Source organism: Gossypium raimondii, chromosome 11 (genome assembly GCF_025698545.1).
Source record: "Gossypium raimondii isolate GPD5lz chromosome 11, ASM2569854v1, whole genome shotgun sequence".
Lineage (NCBI taxonomy): Eukaryota > Viridiplantae > Streptophyta > Magnoliopsida > Malvales > Malvaceae > Gossypium > Gossypium raimondii.
Window position 1 is genome coordinate 45,610,470 of NC_068575.1, and position 17,686 is coordinate 45,628,155.

At 31.2% G+C, this 17,686-nt stretch overlaps 2 protein-coding genes across 2 annotated transcripts; both read right to left on the reverse strand.

Moving 5' to 3' along the window:
• Window positions 1–2,044: 2,044 nt before the first annotated feature.
• On the reverse strand, window positions 2,045–5,720 carry LOC128034925 (protein trichome birefringence-like 19). The gene is made up of 2 exons (XM_052624360.1): window positions 5,135–5,720; window positions 2,045–3,042 (listed from the first exon to the last, which is right to left on the reverse strand). The coding sequence occupies exons 1-2, from the start codon at window positions 5,639–5,641 to the stop codon at window positions 2,221–2,223; spliced, it is 1,329 nt and encodes a 442-aa protein (XP_052480320.1). The 5' UTR covers window positions 5,642–5,720; the 3' UTR covers window positions 2,045–2,220.
• Window positions 5,721–12,296: 6,576 nt separating this feature from the next.
• LOC105803630 (uncharacterized) lies at window positions 12,297–16,046 on the reverse strand. Its single transcript, XM_012635920.2, has 6 exons — window positions 15,748–16,046; window positions 13,918–14,251; window positions 13,617–13,833; window positions 12,993–13,530; window positions 12,807–12,905; window positions 12,297–12,690 (listed from the first exon to the last, which is right to left on the reverse strand). The coding sequence occupies exons 1-6, from the start codon at window positions 15,815–15,817 to the stop codon at window positions 12,434–12,436; spliced, it is 1,515 nt and encodes a 504-aa protein (XP_012491374.1). The 5' UTR covers window positions 15,818–16,046; the 3' UTR covers window positions 12,297–12,433.
• Between the last annotated feature and the right edge of the window lie 1,640 nt (window positions 16,047–17,686).

A 17,686-nucleotide genomic window follows, 5' to 3' on the forward strand; every position in this document is an offset into this window, starting at 1 on the left:
TAAATAAAAACTAAATTAAGAAAGAAATTATTACAAAATTTATTATTTATTCTTAGATCACATTTGTTGATCTTTATAGTAAGAAGAAAGAGATGTCCATAGCTGTCAAGTGAACCACCATCCATAAAGAAGACGCAACCCTTATTCTTTACCTTTATAAAAGAAATCTACGATAGTATCTTACTAAAACAAATTTCTAGTAGATTAAGTCTTAACTCGATTGATATGAATAGTATTAACATTATCCTCTTATTTATGAGTCGGGAGGGGCTATAGATAGTTCTAGATATTATATTATAAAGATCAGATATGATTAGAACCTTGTCATAAAATTCAACCTCATATATAAAACAAAAATGTGGTGCGTGAATTTATATTTTGAGAAATTGATGTGAATTGTTAAATAATAAAATATCTTCTTTATTAGTGAGCGAAAAATACGAGAGAATCATCTTTATTTAAGTTATTAATTATATATATATATATATAAAAGGTAGCCCCATACTTCTTTTATATCAAAAGATAATGTAATTTAGAGGAATACAAATGAAATAATAATTCATGATTTTGAACAAATCATATCCAATAAACCTTTGATGAAGAAACTCTTGACCCACCAAATCCTTGCAAACTTTATATCCAAATTGATACTTAAACAACCCCATATTCTTCTTCCTTCTTCTTTTCTTGAATTATTTTTGAAGTGCAGCTCAGATATATATATCAAGCAACCATTTTTTCTTTTGGGTAAGCCTTAATGCCAATCAACATTTCTTTAGTAGGCCATGGTCTTCATATACCACCTAAATATCTTTTTGTTTTTTGTTTTCTGTTTTTTCTATAAAGGTTTTTATTCTTTTCATTCATCATGAAAAAAAACCCCAATTATTTTAGTTAATTTATAAAAAAAATACAAGTGAAAAGAAGAAATAAATGTGAAGATCATATGGACTATAATTTGTTGAAAAATAATTAAGAGACTTTTTGGTACCTATAATATATAAAAAAATCCTAGGGTGTTAATTAAGGGGTAATATAGAGAGTATCTTTGGAAATTATGGCAAACCTTGTTAACATTTTTATTCCTCTATAATTAAAAAAAAATGGATAAGGAGGGCCAATGAATGCTGATAAGAAAGGTGGATAGGTTTTCGCATGGGATGTGGTCTATATGTACACGCCTTTTATTTCATTCATCCATATTTTGTTATCGTTTGATCATTATGAATGTTGTTATCAATGTAGAAGAATATGAGTTCGAGTGTGTTAAAACGTATTATCTTCCTATTTTTGGGTTGGAGAGAATTTATAAATAACTCTAGATATTGTGTTAAAAAGAGCACACATATACATATATATAATTAAAACCTATACTGAGATTGTTAAGAAAAAAATTGAATTTCAAGATTGTGCATTCAAAAGGCAACTAAAAAATTTTAAATTTAATATTACTAATTTATAATATTTCTAATTTTAAAGGAATTGTAGTTTTATTTTTTAGTTAGGGTGGCTAATGTTTTTACTTGCTTCAGATTGTTGTTATATGCTTTAAGTACATTTTACTACTTTTAATTAGGGGTGAGTATTCGATTGAGTCGAGTCAAAAGTTTTTTAGTCAAGTCGAGTTGAGTTAACAAATCTTATTATTTATACTCAATATTGCGTTTACATGGACCGATTATTTAACTAATAGATGAAGTACAAGATTATTTAACTACATAAACAATATAATGGTTTTGCCTTTTAACTTAATGAGTAAACATTTATCAAAACGACGCAATTTTATATTTTGACTTAATGATTTTGACTTTTAACTTTAGAAAAGGTAAACATTGATCAAAATAACGTAGTTTTACCTTTTCTTATTCGGATTTTCGGATAATTCGAATTGTGTAATTCATATTCGAGTTAAACCAAAAAACTTAATTTTTTATTCGAGTTGATCTGAATAAATTGATTAACTTAAATAACTCGAACTATTTAATTCAAAATTTAAATTTTTTATCAAACTTTTCGAATCAAATCGATTTTGGCTCATCCCACATCTAACAACATCCTTGAAAATTTTTATTATTTCTCACTCAAATTCAATCGGAACTTGCATTAATTATGGATAGATATAAAAGTACAATTAACAAAAGAAGGACTAATAAAAGACGAATTAGAAATAAATAATAATAATAATAATAATAATAATAAATAAATAAAAACTTAGATTGTTTACTTAAATCTCATTCTTTTTCCACCTGAAACAAGCCTCTCTTGATGTGATCTTATTCCTTCCATCTTCAACATTTGAAGCAAGAAATCATTCCAATTATCAATCGGACCAGGCAAGCACCAATGCACACAATCGTTGTACAATGTCACGTTTTCATTAGGCCAATGCCCATATCTGCTCGGATGACCATCCGGTCTCAATAGCGACGCATGCGTCATATCCATTAACCGATATTTCTTTCCCTTCTTTCTCCCTTCTTTTTGAGCACGTTTGAATTCCTCTATTTGAATCATGTAAAACTCCAAATTGTCCCCATCCAATGCTATCTCTTTGCTTCGGAACGGTTTCGTTCTTACGCAATTCCCGCCATCGTTCCACAATCCATTCTCAAAGTGCGGCGGTGCAAAAGTTCTTAAAAACGTTACACCTTTGAAGTTTTCCAAGCTATTAATAGCTCTAAAAGCAGTCCTAAATGCTTTTCGGAACCCGTAGAATTTTGTCAAGTCCTTAACATTATCAATTAGGCAATAATGACACCCAACAATTTGATGATTTTCATAGAAAACCGATGGACGATAAAACCAATGGCCGCCGTTGATGATTACGTAGTCGAATCCTTCGATTTGGGTTGTCCATTGTTCATCGAACTCATCGAGGTAGAGATTGAAAAGGCCGGTGTGCGTCGGACCGTTGTTATCTCTTTCTTTTGATTTCACCAAATATGTTGACGAAAAGTAAGCAAGGGTGAAATTATAAGATGTGTATTTCCATCGTTTAAATCTCTCGTCCGATGTATACGAAACATCTACGGGATATTCGATCTGAAATAAGAATCAATTCAAAATTCTAAAAAAGAAAATCTTAATAAAATCTAGTAAGCAATGAGAATAGCGATGAAGAACAAGATGATTCAAGTTGTACTACATCAAATTAAATATATTAATATTAAAAAAGAAAAGAAAAGCAATCTATTGGTGTGGATCAAAGCAAAACATTATGGAATAGAAAAGAATATAAGACCAAAATAATGCGATTCAATGTTTTAGCGACAAAACAAACTAAACTAAAATCTATGAGCAAACTTATAGAGACATAGGAGCCCACGTTACCATCAACTGTATGGAATACGCCGCCTGTAATAATTATTTTTACTATAAAAAACTAATTAACATTAATTTTTAAAATTTTTATTTTTATAAATATTAAAACTTTTAATTTTCTTTGTTGAAAAAATATTCTATTACTTGGTGGTCCATTATGGAATCGTTTTATAGTGATATTATTGAATATCAATTTGGCGTATTCATGAATTTTTTAAAAAATCCCATATAAATATCATATTAAATAAAACAAATTTTCATTAGTTTCCTTTAAAGATGGAGTTTTTTATCTAATATAAATAATTTTATAAAATAAAAAATACGAAAAGAAAAGTTTAATAAAATAAATAGAAAATAATGCTCACCAACTCAGTGAGATGTTTGAAGGAATAGTTTTACTAAACTTCAAATTATTTAAATTTTAAAAAAATCAAAATTAAATGAAAATATAGTGATAAATTCATCGTTATAATAATTAATTGTAGAGAGATTCCTGGGGTATTAGTTGGAATGTCCATCTAGATAGCTGCCAAACATCTTAATAATTATTAGAGACAAAGACAGGCAATTTTTTAAAATTTTTTCTTCCAAAGATAAGAACATCATATTTACATGGCCAAAAGAGTGATGATTTATGTTTGGGAATTTTTCAATTCAGTGGCTATAATTTGTCAAAAAAAATTATCTGAATATTTTCAATTTACAACCAAGCATTTCCAAAATAGTAAAAAACATAATTAAGTTTTGTTTTTAGAATCAAAATTAAGGTTAACTTTAAAAATAGGCTAAACCATCACTTGATGTCATATGCCTTTTTTTTTTTGAATTATAAAAATAGGGTAAAGTTTGAACACATATTATGGGTAACGTAGGAGACATCTTTATTCTCCCCCGGGGAATCTTTCGAATTACCACTGCTTAGCTTTCAATTCGCCAATCAACACGATTAGTGTAACTCAAACCCAGGCCACATTTAGGGCGATGAACACCTTTGACCATCAAGCCATCATATGAGGTTCTACCATATGCTTTTATTTTCGTGCATTATTACCCAAATATGATATTAATAAATGAATTAACAAAAAGAAGGCTTGAAAACATATAAATTCTCTAAGTTGTTGGCTTTTAGCTTTTGGCATTTATGCTTTTGTTAGTAGCTTGTTAATGTTAGAGAACTTGACTTTATCTACAATGGTTTTAGAAAAATATATTATTTTAGTACAATTCATGTGTCCGTGTCATTGATCGAAATAAGTTATTGTCGCCCACATATCATAAGCAGATAATTTTTATAATTTAACTGTGAAGTGATCCACTCATAATCAAAATCATATCTTTTACATAAAAAAAATGGATGCTTTTAACTATGCCAACTAATAATTGAACAACTATGTTCCTAAAAGATTCCACATATTTCCCACCCCATAATTTTACCTAATCTTTGATTTACTTAATGTGGCTTAGGTAAACTAACGTTGCTACTAACTATAATTGATTGGACAAAAATGTTGAGGGACCACTTACAATTATTTCACAGATTTACTGTTAAAATAGAAAAGTTTCAGCTCTAAAATCAACATTAATCACTAGAATTTCAACAAGACAAATTAATCAGTTTTAGCAATTTTTCTCCATTTTAAAATCATGCATTGATAGTGTATACTAAAATCATGTCACATTATTAGTGTTTTTTAAAAAAAATATATTAGGAGTTTTTATTTTTAGTATATTAAATATAAATCCATAATATCGGCATAAAATAAGAACGGATTGCATGAAGATAGATGGAAAAGTAGAGAATTAAGTGGCTTACTCTTGAAAGGAGGCATATCAAGGACTGCATTTGGTTTCTACCAAGTGAGTCACCAACAAAGGCCAAAGATTTGCCCCTAACGATCTCCAGGAACTGAGCTGGGTTCAGCACAGGTAGCTCACACCCATCAGGTTTCCATTTCCATTTCATGAACTCAGTGTCAGGCCTTCCATATTTCATGCAGTTCTGGTGCTCGTGTATGGCCCAGCACGTCGTGTTGGTGTAGTACGGCGCGGCGTGGTTCGGCACCCATTCCCCCAAGAATATGTCACAGTCCTCTCCTTCGGATATCTTTATCGAAGGCAGGGGTTCGGGTTGTTGAGACTCGTATGCGGTGGTGGGCAAGGGCCTGGAAGATGAGGCTTTTGAGACGTATAAAGGATACCCTATCAAAGGGTAAAGTACAGGGATTATTGTGAGAACAACTAAGGTGACAAAGATTATAATAAGGACAAATTTTGGCTGAAAATGGTTTCTACCAGAAGCCTCCATTGCATGTAGCTTCATTTGGGAAGGAGATGGGAGTTTTGGGAAACAGTCAAGGCATTTAGCTAGAAAGAGACTTTGCCCATCTATTTAAATTTGTGGCATGCTCAAATTATTTATACTAATCATAATAATAATAATTATTTGGTAAACTATTATCACTTACTTTAAATTAATAGACGTCACATATTTTTAATTCCGTTTAAAATTAAAAAACTCCACCAATATATCAACTTAAAATGGTATTAAATTTCTTCAATTTTTATTATAATTTTAACATATATGAATCAAACAATAACTCGATTCTCAATAATTCTGTATATGAATTAACTTATGAGGGCTTATTTGCAAAAAACAGTAAATTAAAGGTTGCAGGTAATGTAATCGTAATGAAGGCAAGGAATAATTTGGTTTCGTTATTCTTTAATTCTTTAATTTTGATTTATTAGTCATTTTTATTTATGAAAATGGTGAAAAGAACCCTTTAACCACAAGCTTATTGTATACAAAAGGGCACCCAATTAAATTGGATTAAAATATTCATTGCTTGATTGGGCATAGTTGGTAAGAGAGGAGAAAACTTTACAGTTGTTGGCTTGTTCAACTTTCACCCATTCTAGATTCCACTTGGTGCCTCTCAAAATTGGAAATTATTTTCTTAGGAGAATGTAGTCTTTTTTTTTTTTGAAATTTAATTTTTATTTAAGGTTTAAGAAGTAAAATCTTATATCAGGATGTATAATTTTTTCTAATATTGTTAAGTATTCGTATTATTGATACTGGGTATCAATAAAAGAGGAAATAAAATAGAAACGATGGTAGTGCAAAAGATGTTGATTCACTTAATCAACAGGAGAGCTAGAAAAGTGTAAGGAGGTAGAGAGGAGAAGGCATGTCCTTGTGGTTGGCCAAGTGGCAAGTTGATTACATATTGATTGTCGTCAATTGTTGTACTGTTCAGACATTCTCCTTATTGAGGTAATACAAGGTTGTTATGCCAGAATGATCCTCAAGCGGGTGGCAATATAGCGAGTGGTCTATTCGGGTGGCGATTCACCTAATGACCAACTGGGTGATGAGAGGCGGAGGGCCATCCATGAGTGATTTTAGGTAGCTTCTCATGATGCCAAGTGTTCAAATCGGGTAGAGATATAACACACATTTATGTGTTTTAGTTTTAATTTTTTATATTTTCTATTATTTATACATAAAAATTTAGGATTCTACCAAGAGAATTTTTGGCTGAATTCTACCAGGAGAAACCTTCATTGCATGTAGCTTCATTTGGGAAGGAGAGATGGGCCCTTTTGGGAAACAGTCAAGGCATTTAGCTAGAAAGAGACTTTGCCCATCTATTTAAAATTGTGGCATGCTCAAATTATTTATACTAATCATAATAATTATTTGGTAAATTATTGTCACATATTTTAAATTAATATTTTAAAAATAAATAACGCACGTCACAGATTATTAACTCCATTTAAAATTAAAAAACTTTATCACCAATATATCAACTTATGGTATTAAACCTTATAAAATAAAAATTTTCAATATTTTATTATAATTTTAACATATATGAATTAAACAATAATTTGATTCTCAATAAGTGATGTGAGCTCGTAATCGATTTAGAATTACAAGTCACTCGGTTGTCCGACCGTTTCTAAACAAATACTTGTTACTAAAAAATATAAAATAGGAATCCTTGATTCAACAACTTGTACGAGAAAAGAACTAACGCTATAGAACGTGACCTGTTTTCTATACGACAAACAATTGGAAACAAGAATTAAATTCAAACAGACCCCGACCCGTTGTTTATGAAAGAAACAAGAACCGAATGTATAGAAAAGAAAGAAGAACGCCATAAAGCAAGAAGCCTTGATAAGTTTAGTTTGTTTGTTCTTAAGAACTCAGGAGAGAAATATTCTCACATAATCAAATTTAATTTCAAGCAAAAGTTTTTTTACATGAATGACTTAAAACGAAATTTACAAACAGTATTGTGACTATTCGAATGCCTATGTGAGACCTTTCATCTTCAGCAATTAACTAAGGTTAGTACAAACTTTAATTTCGTTTTAAACTCATGTAGGGAAGCCAATGGTCATGTCCCTTCACTTGATTCTGGTGTAGATAAAAAGGCATGGCTCTACTCCTTAATGAAGACTAAATGTGCTTTTAATGTGCTTAATTGATGTCTCTTCAACTCCCTTGAAATCGAATTATAAAAACTTGTGTAACATTATCTTAAAATGACATTATAATGAATGTTAAAGACTCCAAAACTGATCAGACTTGAAGAGTCTCCTTTGGTCCATTAAATAGCCTCCATAATGTTCTTTTAAAAGCTTTGAAACTGTCCAACTTGAAGAGTCTTTAATCATACGAAAAGTTACCTGCAAAAATAGATAATTAAGCATTAAACAATAACTTAAAACACTCGTAAAAACAACATATTTAATAACACTCAAGCATACGAATTAATTGAACATGTAACTTAAATCACCTTATTTAAAATGAATATAAAAACACTTTAATTTATGCATTAAAAAGTTGCCAAATTAAATAACATACTTATATAAACAAACTCAAACATATTTAACAACTAAAATGCTTAAATGCATGGTTTAAGATGCAAACTAAATGAACAAATGAGTTACTTAATGCATGACTTAATTTAATGATGTAAACTTTAACTAACATGAGAGTTACATAATGCTTTTTTTGTCAAATTACGATGAAAAAATTACTGTTTGTTAACTTTGTTGTCGCATGGATTGCCACGTAGATAACATGTTAGCAATTAATTAATTTTTTAAATTTACAAATATTAAAATATATTTTTATATTTTATATTTTTAATAATTTAAATGATTTTAATTTTTAAAATATTTTTATATTTTTTGAATTTTAAAATTTTAAAATTAAATAAATGTTGATGTGTCATCTACGTGCATGACACATCGGCAAAGTTTTTTATCCATTCGAGATAATTTAACAAAATACACAAGTTTAATGACTAAAAAATGTGAAAATTAATTAAAGGATTAAAATTATTATTATTATTTTTTGTAAAGTTAGAAGATCAAATAAGTCATTATGCTCTAATTTTTTTTCGGTTTGTTTGGATGCCATACTAGATGATGGAGATTTACGTCATAGTATCGATGGAAGCTCGAATGCACAATCATGGTTTTAACGTGTGAGCACCCCTTATATGCTTCTCTTGAATAGAGCGATTTGATTGGATTTTACGACAATTTAGGATATTCAAAAAATCCTATAGATCGAAACATCATAAATAAATACTATTTGATGAATTTGCATACGAGGTCGGAGCGTAATTAGACTATTAAACATGTCAAGCACGTTGCACATTGGACAAATTGTCTTCAACATAGATGAGAGGCCACATTGATGGAGGATGAATATTTTGCAGCATCCGCAATTTACATGAAATGATTTACAGCCAATGGTAAACCAAATCCGCCCGAGCAGACTCATGTACGTCACATTCAACGTCTACTTTCACAACATCAGAGGAAGAACATGGCTGTGCAAGACAAAGCTGACAGAGTAGACCAAGCCAGGGGAAGAAGAAATCTATAACCTTGTGACAGAGGTCGAGGTTTAGGCGAAGATGTTGATGCTGAGCAACAAGGCTGTGGTCAAGGGTTGAGCCCAAAGCAAAAGATGTTGAAAAAAATATATAACGAAAAATATTGAAGAGAACTAAAAATAGTGTTTTGAATGTATTAACATTAACCGAGTATTTCTTATAAGTGAATAAATATTTATATGTTTAATTTTAAAATTTTTAAGTAATTTTTAATTAAAAAATGAATCATTCTTAAGTATTCACAAATAATAGACATATTTTATTTTGTTAGAATTAAGTGACTCAATTATTATTTAAATAAAATATAGTGGTAAAATAAAATAAAAGTAAAATTCATATAGAACTACATTTCTTTTATTTTAGAATAAGGTTTTTTAAACCTTATTAAACGCCATCTATTTTATATTGATTAGAATAAGGTGTTTCAATCTTATTACACTCATATTAGAATATGATTTTACAAGCCTATAAATAGATATAGTTTACTTCTCTTGTAATCATTCGAATTCGACATAATAAATTTTCTTCTCCTCTGTCCGTGGTTTTTTCCCCGAAAGGGTTTCCACGTAAAAATCTGTGTGTTCTTTATTTTTCTTTTCGATATATTGTCATTACCAACATTCTATTTTTTACAAATTGGTATCCGAGCTTCCGGGTTGTTCATCTCGATCACGGTAATGGCGTCTTTGAAGTATGAAATTCCGCTATTGGATCACAACACCAGATTTGCATTGTGGCAGATTAAGATGCAAGCAGTTCTTGCACAGATGGATCTGGAGGATGCCTTGCTAGGGATAGATAAGATGCCTTCGACATTAACGGATGAAGAGAAAAAACGTAAGGATAGAAAGGCGTTAACACAATTACATCTGCATTTGTCTAACGAAATTTTGCAGGATGTGATGAAGGAGAAGACCGCCGCTACATTATGGAAGAGGCTGGAACAAATATGTATGTCGAAAACTCTAACCAGCAAGTTGCATATGAAGCAGCGTCTTTATGCTCATCGTTTGGAGGAAGGTGCGTCTATGCACAAACACTTAACAGTGTTTAAAGAAATTCTCTCAAACTTGGAGGCCATAGAGGTTCAGTATGATAAGGAAGATCTAGAGTTGATTCTACTTTGTTCGTTGCCCCCGTCTTATTCAACCTTTAGAGACAAGATTTTATATAGCAACGAGTCTCTCACAGTTGATGAGGTTTATGATTCTTTAACCTCGTATGATAAGATGAAACATCTTATGGTTAAACCTGACTCTCAGGGAGATGGTCTCATTGTTCGTGGGAGACAAGATCGAAATGCTGATGATGATCGTGGAAAGACACATGAATGGAATCCTCACGTTAAATCTAAAGGTAGATCAAAATCTTCAAACAGAGGTAAAACTTGTAACTTTTACAAGAAAAAAGGGCACATTAAATTTGAGTGCTATAAGCTGCAGAACAAGATCAAAAGGGAGGCTGCGAATCAAAAGGGAAAATAACAAGAAAAATCTGGTGAAGCTGATGTGGTAGAAAACTACAGTGATGGTGAACTTCTAGTCACTTCTACAATTCTAAAGTGAGAGAGGAGTGGATCCTTGATTCGGGCTGTACCTTCCGCATGAGTTCCAATCGGGATTAGTTTACAACTTACGAAACAATGTCTAAAGGTGTTGTTTTGATGGGAAATAATGTTTCGTGTAAAATTGCAGGTGTTGGAACGATTAAAGTTAAAATGTTTGACGGAGTTGTCAGAACCCTTAGTGACGTGCGACATGTTTTAGAATTGAAGAGAAATTTAATTTCGTTGAGGACTCTTGATTCAAAAGGGTACAAATATACAACTGAAAGTGGGGTTTTAAAGATTTCCAAAGGTTCCGTCGTTGTGATGAAAGGGTAGAAAAAAACTGTCAAGTTAATGTTCTGCAGGATTCTACTGTTACTGGTGATTAGGAGTGTGAAAAATTCAGGTAAAACCGAAAAAGTTCGGTTAACCAACCGAATTCGGTTAATCGGTCAGTTAACCGAATTTTTTCGGTCGGGGGTCAATTAATTATTTTTTAATTTTTCGGTTAATTGAAATTTTATTTTTATTTATTAAATTATTTGTAATTTTTATAATTGGGTTGGGTTGGGTAATTGGGTTGGGTTGGATACTTGGGTTTGGATTGGGTTGTTGAAGTTAAACCCTTAAGGGGTTTTATGGAAGAGGTGGAGAACTTGTTCGTTGAGAGTTCGCGATGAAAAACTTGAAGAATTTGTTCATTGAGAATTCGTGTCAAAATGAAGATTGTTAGAATTAAGTGACCTGAATCCTTATTTAAATACAATATAGTGGTAAAATAAAATAAAAGTAAAATTCATATAGAACTACACTTCTTTTATTTTATTTTAGAATAAGTTTTTTTAAACCTTATTAAACTCTATCTATTTGATATTGATTATGATTAAAATAAGGTGTTTCAATCTTATTACACTCCTATTAGAATATAGTTTTACAAGCCTATAAATAAACATAGCCTACTCCTCTTGTAATCATTCGAATTCGACATAGTGAATTTTCTTCTCCTCTGCCCCTGATTTTTTTCCCGAAAGGGTTTCCACATAAAAATCTGTATGTTCTCTATTTTTCTTTCTCTTTTCTTTGCGATATATTATCATTACTAACATTCTATTTTTTACATTTTTTATTATGAAATAAGATTTATATTTGAATATGATAAACATCCACTAACATTACTTCAAAAAAAAAAAAAGGATTATATGAAACTGTGATTCTACGTCATTCATATCTCTTTCTAATAAGAGAATAACAAATCAAATTTTTCATCCTAATTTTCAGCTTTGAGAAGGAATTGTTTGAAACTGTGATTCCACATCATCCATATCTCTTTCTAATAGGAGAATGACAAATCAAATTTTTCCTCTTGGTTTTCAGCATTTTCAATCTTACTTGTTATTCTCTTATTGGAAAATGATATAGATGACGTAGAATTATAGTTTCATACAATCACTTCTCAAAGCTATCACTAGAATCTGCAAATTCCATTATTTTATGGGTAATTATGCAAATTTTCTAAAATAAACTTTATTCATTAAAATTATATATTTAAGGAATTCAAATATCCGAAAGATAATTTATTTTACTTTTATTTAAATTTTCACATTTTATGAAAGTTAAATCTCACAACAAAATATGAATCTTTAACCTATGCCTGCACTTGAGGAACTTTGGCCAATGATTCTTTAATTTTCTCCTCTTCAAATGATAAATCAACTAAACTTCCCTGCAAATACTTCTCATAAGAAGCCAGATCAAAGTGGCCATGCCCACACATTGCCATCAATATCACCTTTGATTCCCCACTCTCTCTGCAGCGAACAGCTTCCCGAATGGTAGCTGCAATAGCATGAGTTGGCTCGGGAGCTGGAATTATCCCTTCAGATCGCGCGAATCGTATTGCGCCTGCAAAGAAAGCTCATACCTCTTAGCTTCATATATTTGATTGGAATTCAGAAGTTAATAATCGTATCGATTAAGATGTCTGTTGCTGGTTTTCAAATCCGGATGAATGAACTCACCCTGAAAGCACTCAGTTTGCGGGATCGAAATTGCTTCCATGAAGCCTAATTCATGGACGTGCGAAATCAAAGGTGCCATACCATGGTAACGTAAGCCACCTATAGGATGAAAAATGCATCAATAATGAAAGAATTATACGGATCAATCAATTAAAGATCTCAGATGCTAATAATCAATAACAATACCGGCATGAATTGGATCCGGAATGAAATCATGCCCCAGTGTATGCATCTTCATCAATGGAGTCATCCCAGCAGTATCACCAAAATCGTATGCATAGACACCTTTTGTTAATGAAGGACAAGCCGCAGGTTCGACTGCTCGTATAACAGGGTTGATTTTTCCCTTGAGCTTTTCTCTGATAAATGGGAAACTAAGTCCTGCGAAATTCGAGCCACCGCCGGTACACCCGATGATTAAGTCCGGGGTTTCACCGATGGCCTCCATTTGTCGAATACACTCCTCTCCTATCACGGTTTGATGTAGCAAAACATGATTTAGAACACTCCCCAGGCAATACTTGGTACCATCATTTGCAGCGGCAATCTCTACAGCTTCTGAAATAGCTATCCCTAAACTTCCGGGGCTAGAAGGATCCATTTGAAGTATTTTACGACCTGCGTGGGTAATGTCAGATGGAGAAGGATGAACCTTTGCACCCCATGTTTGCATCATCAATTTCCGATATGGTTTCTGATCATAAGAAGCACGAACTTGCCACACCTGCAAAAAATTTTCAAATGAAAAAGTCCATAGCTTACAGCATGAAGAATTCGAAACAATAATTCGACCGAAGAACTTATTCTTACTTCACAGCCAAGACCGAATAAGCTGCAGGCAAAGGCCAATGAACTACCCCATTGGCCAGCACCAGTTTCAGTCACGACATTCTTGACCCCTTGCTGTGCGTTGTAGTAAACTTGCGGAACTGCAGTGTTCGGCTTATGCGATCCGGCAGGGCTGACACCTTCATACTTGTAATAAATCCGAGCAGGTGTATCAAGAAGCTTCTCCAACCTCTTGGCTCTGAGTTAAAATAAAGACATTATAATTCCGAAACATCAGCAATATCTTTGAAAAACAAAGACTTCAGTTCAGATAACAGCTTACCTGATTAAAGGGGTCGGGCGCCAAAGTCTGTATACGTCAATAACTTCTTCTGGAATATCTATGAACCTTTCATCGGTAACCTCTTGCTTAATTAATTCATCGGCAAATAAAGGAGACAAATCTTCTGGTTTAACCGGTTCAAATGTTTTGGGATGCAATGGAGGCGGAGGCTTTATAGCTAGATCTGCAACCAGATTGTACCATTGATGAGGAATTTCGATTGCTGTAGAATTGACATTTATAGCTGATCTTGCTCTTGCTCTATAACCGTTGGAAAGCCTTACATGCATTTGTTTTCCATTAAGCATAAGATATCCAGGCCATTGCTTGTCTCCTAGAGGTGTAAAAGTAGTCGAAAAGCATAAGATCGAAGCAATAAAAGAACACTACAAAGAATTGAATGTTACTTCCCTAATAGATAAGATACTATATACAAGGATTAAATATAAGGAACTTTGCAATCAACAATCAAACTTGTAACTCGAATTCGGTATAAGAGATATATGTGAAGTTCAAAGATTTGCAATAGAGGTGCTAAAATGAAACCAAACACGAAAATCTGCTTTAAAAAAACCAATAAATTTCAAAATCGAAAACTTGAACTTTAAACAACCAAAATGGTTACATTTACATAAATCTACAAACGATCTAACTATCTAAAATCTAAACTGGCTCAAACTCGAAAATAATCAAACCACAATAGCCACAAACCCGAAATAGTCAAAAACGGCATGACCCGTACTTACCGGTTTGCCACCATTACGTAGGGTGTATTCAAATTTTAGGTGGTTCCTAGCAGTTAAGAGTGCTTCATTTGTTGTAGTTCTACACAGTTTTCATGATATGATTATTAAACTTCAAATGTCTGGGCTTCTATTTTTGCCTTTGATATTTCCTACATTGCTCTGACACTTGGTAGGAATGATAAGAAAAATGAAAAGAAAAAGTAGTTTTCTTTCCATCCATTGTTGAATAGAGTTGAAAAATAACATACACATATCTCTCGTTTTCTCTTTCTCTCTTTTCTCTCACTCTTCTTCCCTATTAAAGACACTCAAAATATGTTTTCTTTCCACTTTCCTACCCAACCAAGCAAACATTTAATTTCTCTTTTTAAGTGCAGAACACATGGAACATGAGTATAAGATATGACACTAAAAGTTTCTTCCAATAACATAGAAAACCATAGGATGAGGATATCTCTATACCATCTTTAATACAACCCTACATTCAAGTACAAACCCAAGTAGCTTTCAGTGACAAAGCTTGAAAAGTAAAGAGGAATCAATTGGACAGATGGGATCAAGTTAGGGTTGGGTCACTGTAAACATTTTGTTTGCTTTAGATTTTCAGTCATTTCAGACACGAATCATTTAAAATTGGGTTAAGACCCAAGTTATTCAGGCACAAAACTTCGTATCATTTTGGGTTCAAATTCATAGTTCATTTTCAGATTGAATGGTATGGATTTTTTTCTTTTACTCTATTTAATCAAATCGGATCGGATTCGGATCGAACAAGTTATAAACTCAAATTGAAATCCTCCCTAGGTTCACTAAGTACAAGCAAACACAGCAAATTACCCCCAAATAGGCCTTCAATCAGAGTACTTGATTAAACCACTCCCCCAAACAAAGATACATTTTCCTTTAACCTTAATTTTCTCAGCAAAAATTAAGACACGGCATTAATTGTAGCTCATAAGGAAAATTCAGAAACAAAAAGAAAGAACATGAAGGATCATTCATTCCCCATCATAGCTTCACAGTAAAAAGAAAATTGCAGTAAAAATCATGGGGTTTGTAGTATAGACATTAAATAAATGGTTACCTTTAGTGGAAATGGTGGACGAAGTAAAGGTGGAAACTGGGTTTGGATTGAAAACTGAGTGGGTGGCCATTTTCTAGTTTGAGACTGGAAACGTGGACAGATAGAATACACTACCAAATCAGACGGACCGGAGCAGAACAGAACAGCAGAAAGAAGGGGACAAAATATTGTTTGTATGTATTTTAGTCTGTTGATTTTCTGTTTTAGGAGATGATTTATAGAATCAGAAATGACTACAATTTTCTCACTTGATGAGGATTCTGAATCACTATATTCTATGCTTTGGATTGACTGGTCGAATTAAAAGTCAATCACATGGCTTCATGTGGACGGGCATAAATAACCCGTTTTGAACAGTCAATTTAGGCGCTGCAATTACTATTGACGACATCATTTTTCATGGGTCCATTATTGATTGGTTTTTACAAAAAAAAAAGTTTTTTTTTTGGGTGTCTTCGCTGTCATTGACAGTACAAAATTAAAGTGTGATTATGTAAAATATTTGAGGATTTGATGAAGTAGTTACCCTTTTAAATTAGATGAAAAAAAGTGATGCCATCTTGCTATTGTACCCAATTAAATACATTTAAACTTTTAATTTATTTGCATATTAAATTTGTCTCCTTTTAAAATTAAATTTAAATAGTACTTAAAATATATAAGAAAAATAAAATAACTTTTTTTATTTTTATTTTTGGAAAAATAATAAATTTAAAAATATATAAAATTTTTATTTAAATTACTCAAATATATCTCTCAAAATTTTCCTCACTTAAAAATAAGAGGAAAAAAAAAGAATTTTATAAATATTTTTAATTTATTTTTTAGAAAAATAAAAAAATGAAAATAGTTTATTTTTATTATTCTTATATTTTGTAATAGTTATTTAAATTTAATTTTAAAAGATTTAATTGGGTGACGTGACGTAACTCATTTTTCATCAAATCTAAAAAGGTAATTGCTTTATCAAGTCCCCAAACGTTTTATATAACCACACTCCAATCTGGTGCCACAAATAGCAACGGCGCATTCAAAAAAATTAATATTTTTTTTAAAACTAGCCAAGGATTGGCTCATTATAAAATGTGGTGCCACCAATAACAATGACAACACCGAAATTCACCTATCAAAATAGGTCATTTTCGTACATAATTTTACAAGTGAGTCCTTTTTATAAATATATTAATTTATATGGGTTTTTTTCTGAAAAAGCCCGCTTTCGCAGTAGGGACAAGAAGCCTGCTATAATTTTGTATTTTTTATTCTTAAATTATTTTAATTTATCTATTTTAAAATATTTTTTTCGTAATATCTATTTATATCTAATCTAATACTTATATTTAAACATTTTAATGACCTTTAACACATCACCGATTCAATTATATTTATATTTAAACATTTTATTGAGTTTGTGAATTGATATCACCTTTGACTTGGGTGACCAACTCAGCTATAAAATTATAAAAATATCTTTTATTTTAAATTATAATTAATATTTTTATATATCTATAAATAAAAGAATTAAAACTGGATAGAAGATTATTTAATAATATTAAAATGAATTTATTAGCAGTTCAATTATAACATAAAATATTTTCTTTTAACTACAACATTATTATAATTATAAATGTAATAAAATCTAATATTATATTAAAATTTGGATTAAAATGATTTCACTCCTACCTTTAATATCTCAAATTTATTATTAAAACTAAAGTCATATTTCATTTATCGTATCAATTATTTTACCGACATTAGTGTTTTTTTTAATAGCAACATCAGTGTATTTTAGTTGGTTGATTTTGTGGTTTTCTTTCTTCAACTTGGAGATGATGACCCTCGTAATGACAAATGACATTGAATTTGGGATAAATCAACCTTTAGTTATTAAACTTCATTTTTTTTAATTTAGTCTTTAATTTTTTTTTTCACCTTAATC

Excerpts from the sequence above, each read along its gene's own strand:
- LOC128034925 (XM_052624360.1), bottom strand. The coding sequence starts at position 5,641 with ATGAAGCTACATGCAATGGAGGCTTCTGGTAGAAACCATTTTCAGCCA. Across the intron at positions 3,043-5,134 it reads TGATATGCCTCCTTTCAAGA|ATCGAATATCCCGTAGATGT; the intron begins GTAAGCCACTTA and ends TTCTTATTTCAG.
- LOC105803630 (XM_012635920.2), bottom strand. The coding sequence starts at position 15,817 with ATGGCCACCCACTCAGTTTTCAATCCAAACCCAGTTTCCACCTTTACT. Across the intron at positions 14,252-15,747 it reads GTCCACCATTTCCACTAAAG|GAGACAAGCAATGGCCTGGA; the intron begins GTAACCATTTAT and ends TTACACCTCTAG. Across the intron at positions 13,834-13,917 it reads CGCCCGACCCCTTTAATCAG|AGCCAAGAGGTTGGAGAAGC; the intron begins GTAAGCTGTTAT and ends ATTTTAACTCAG.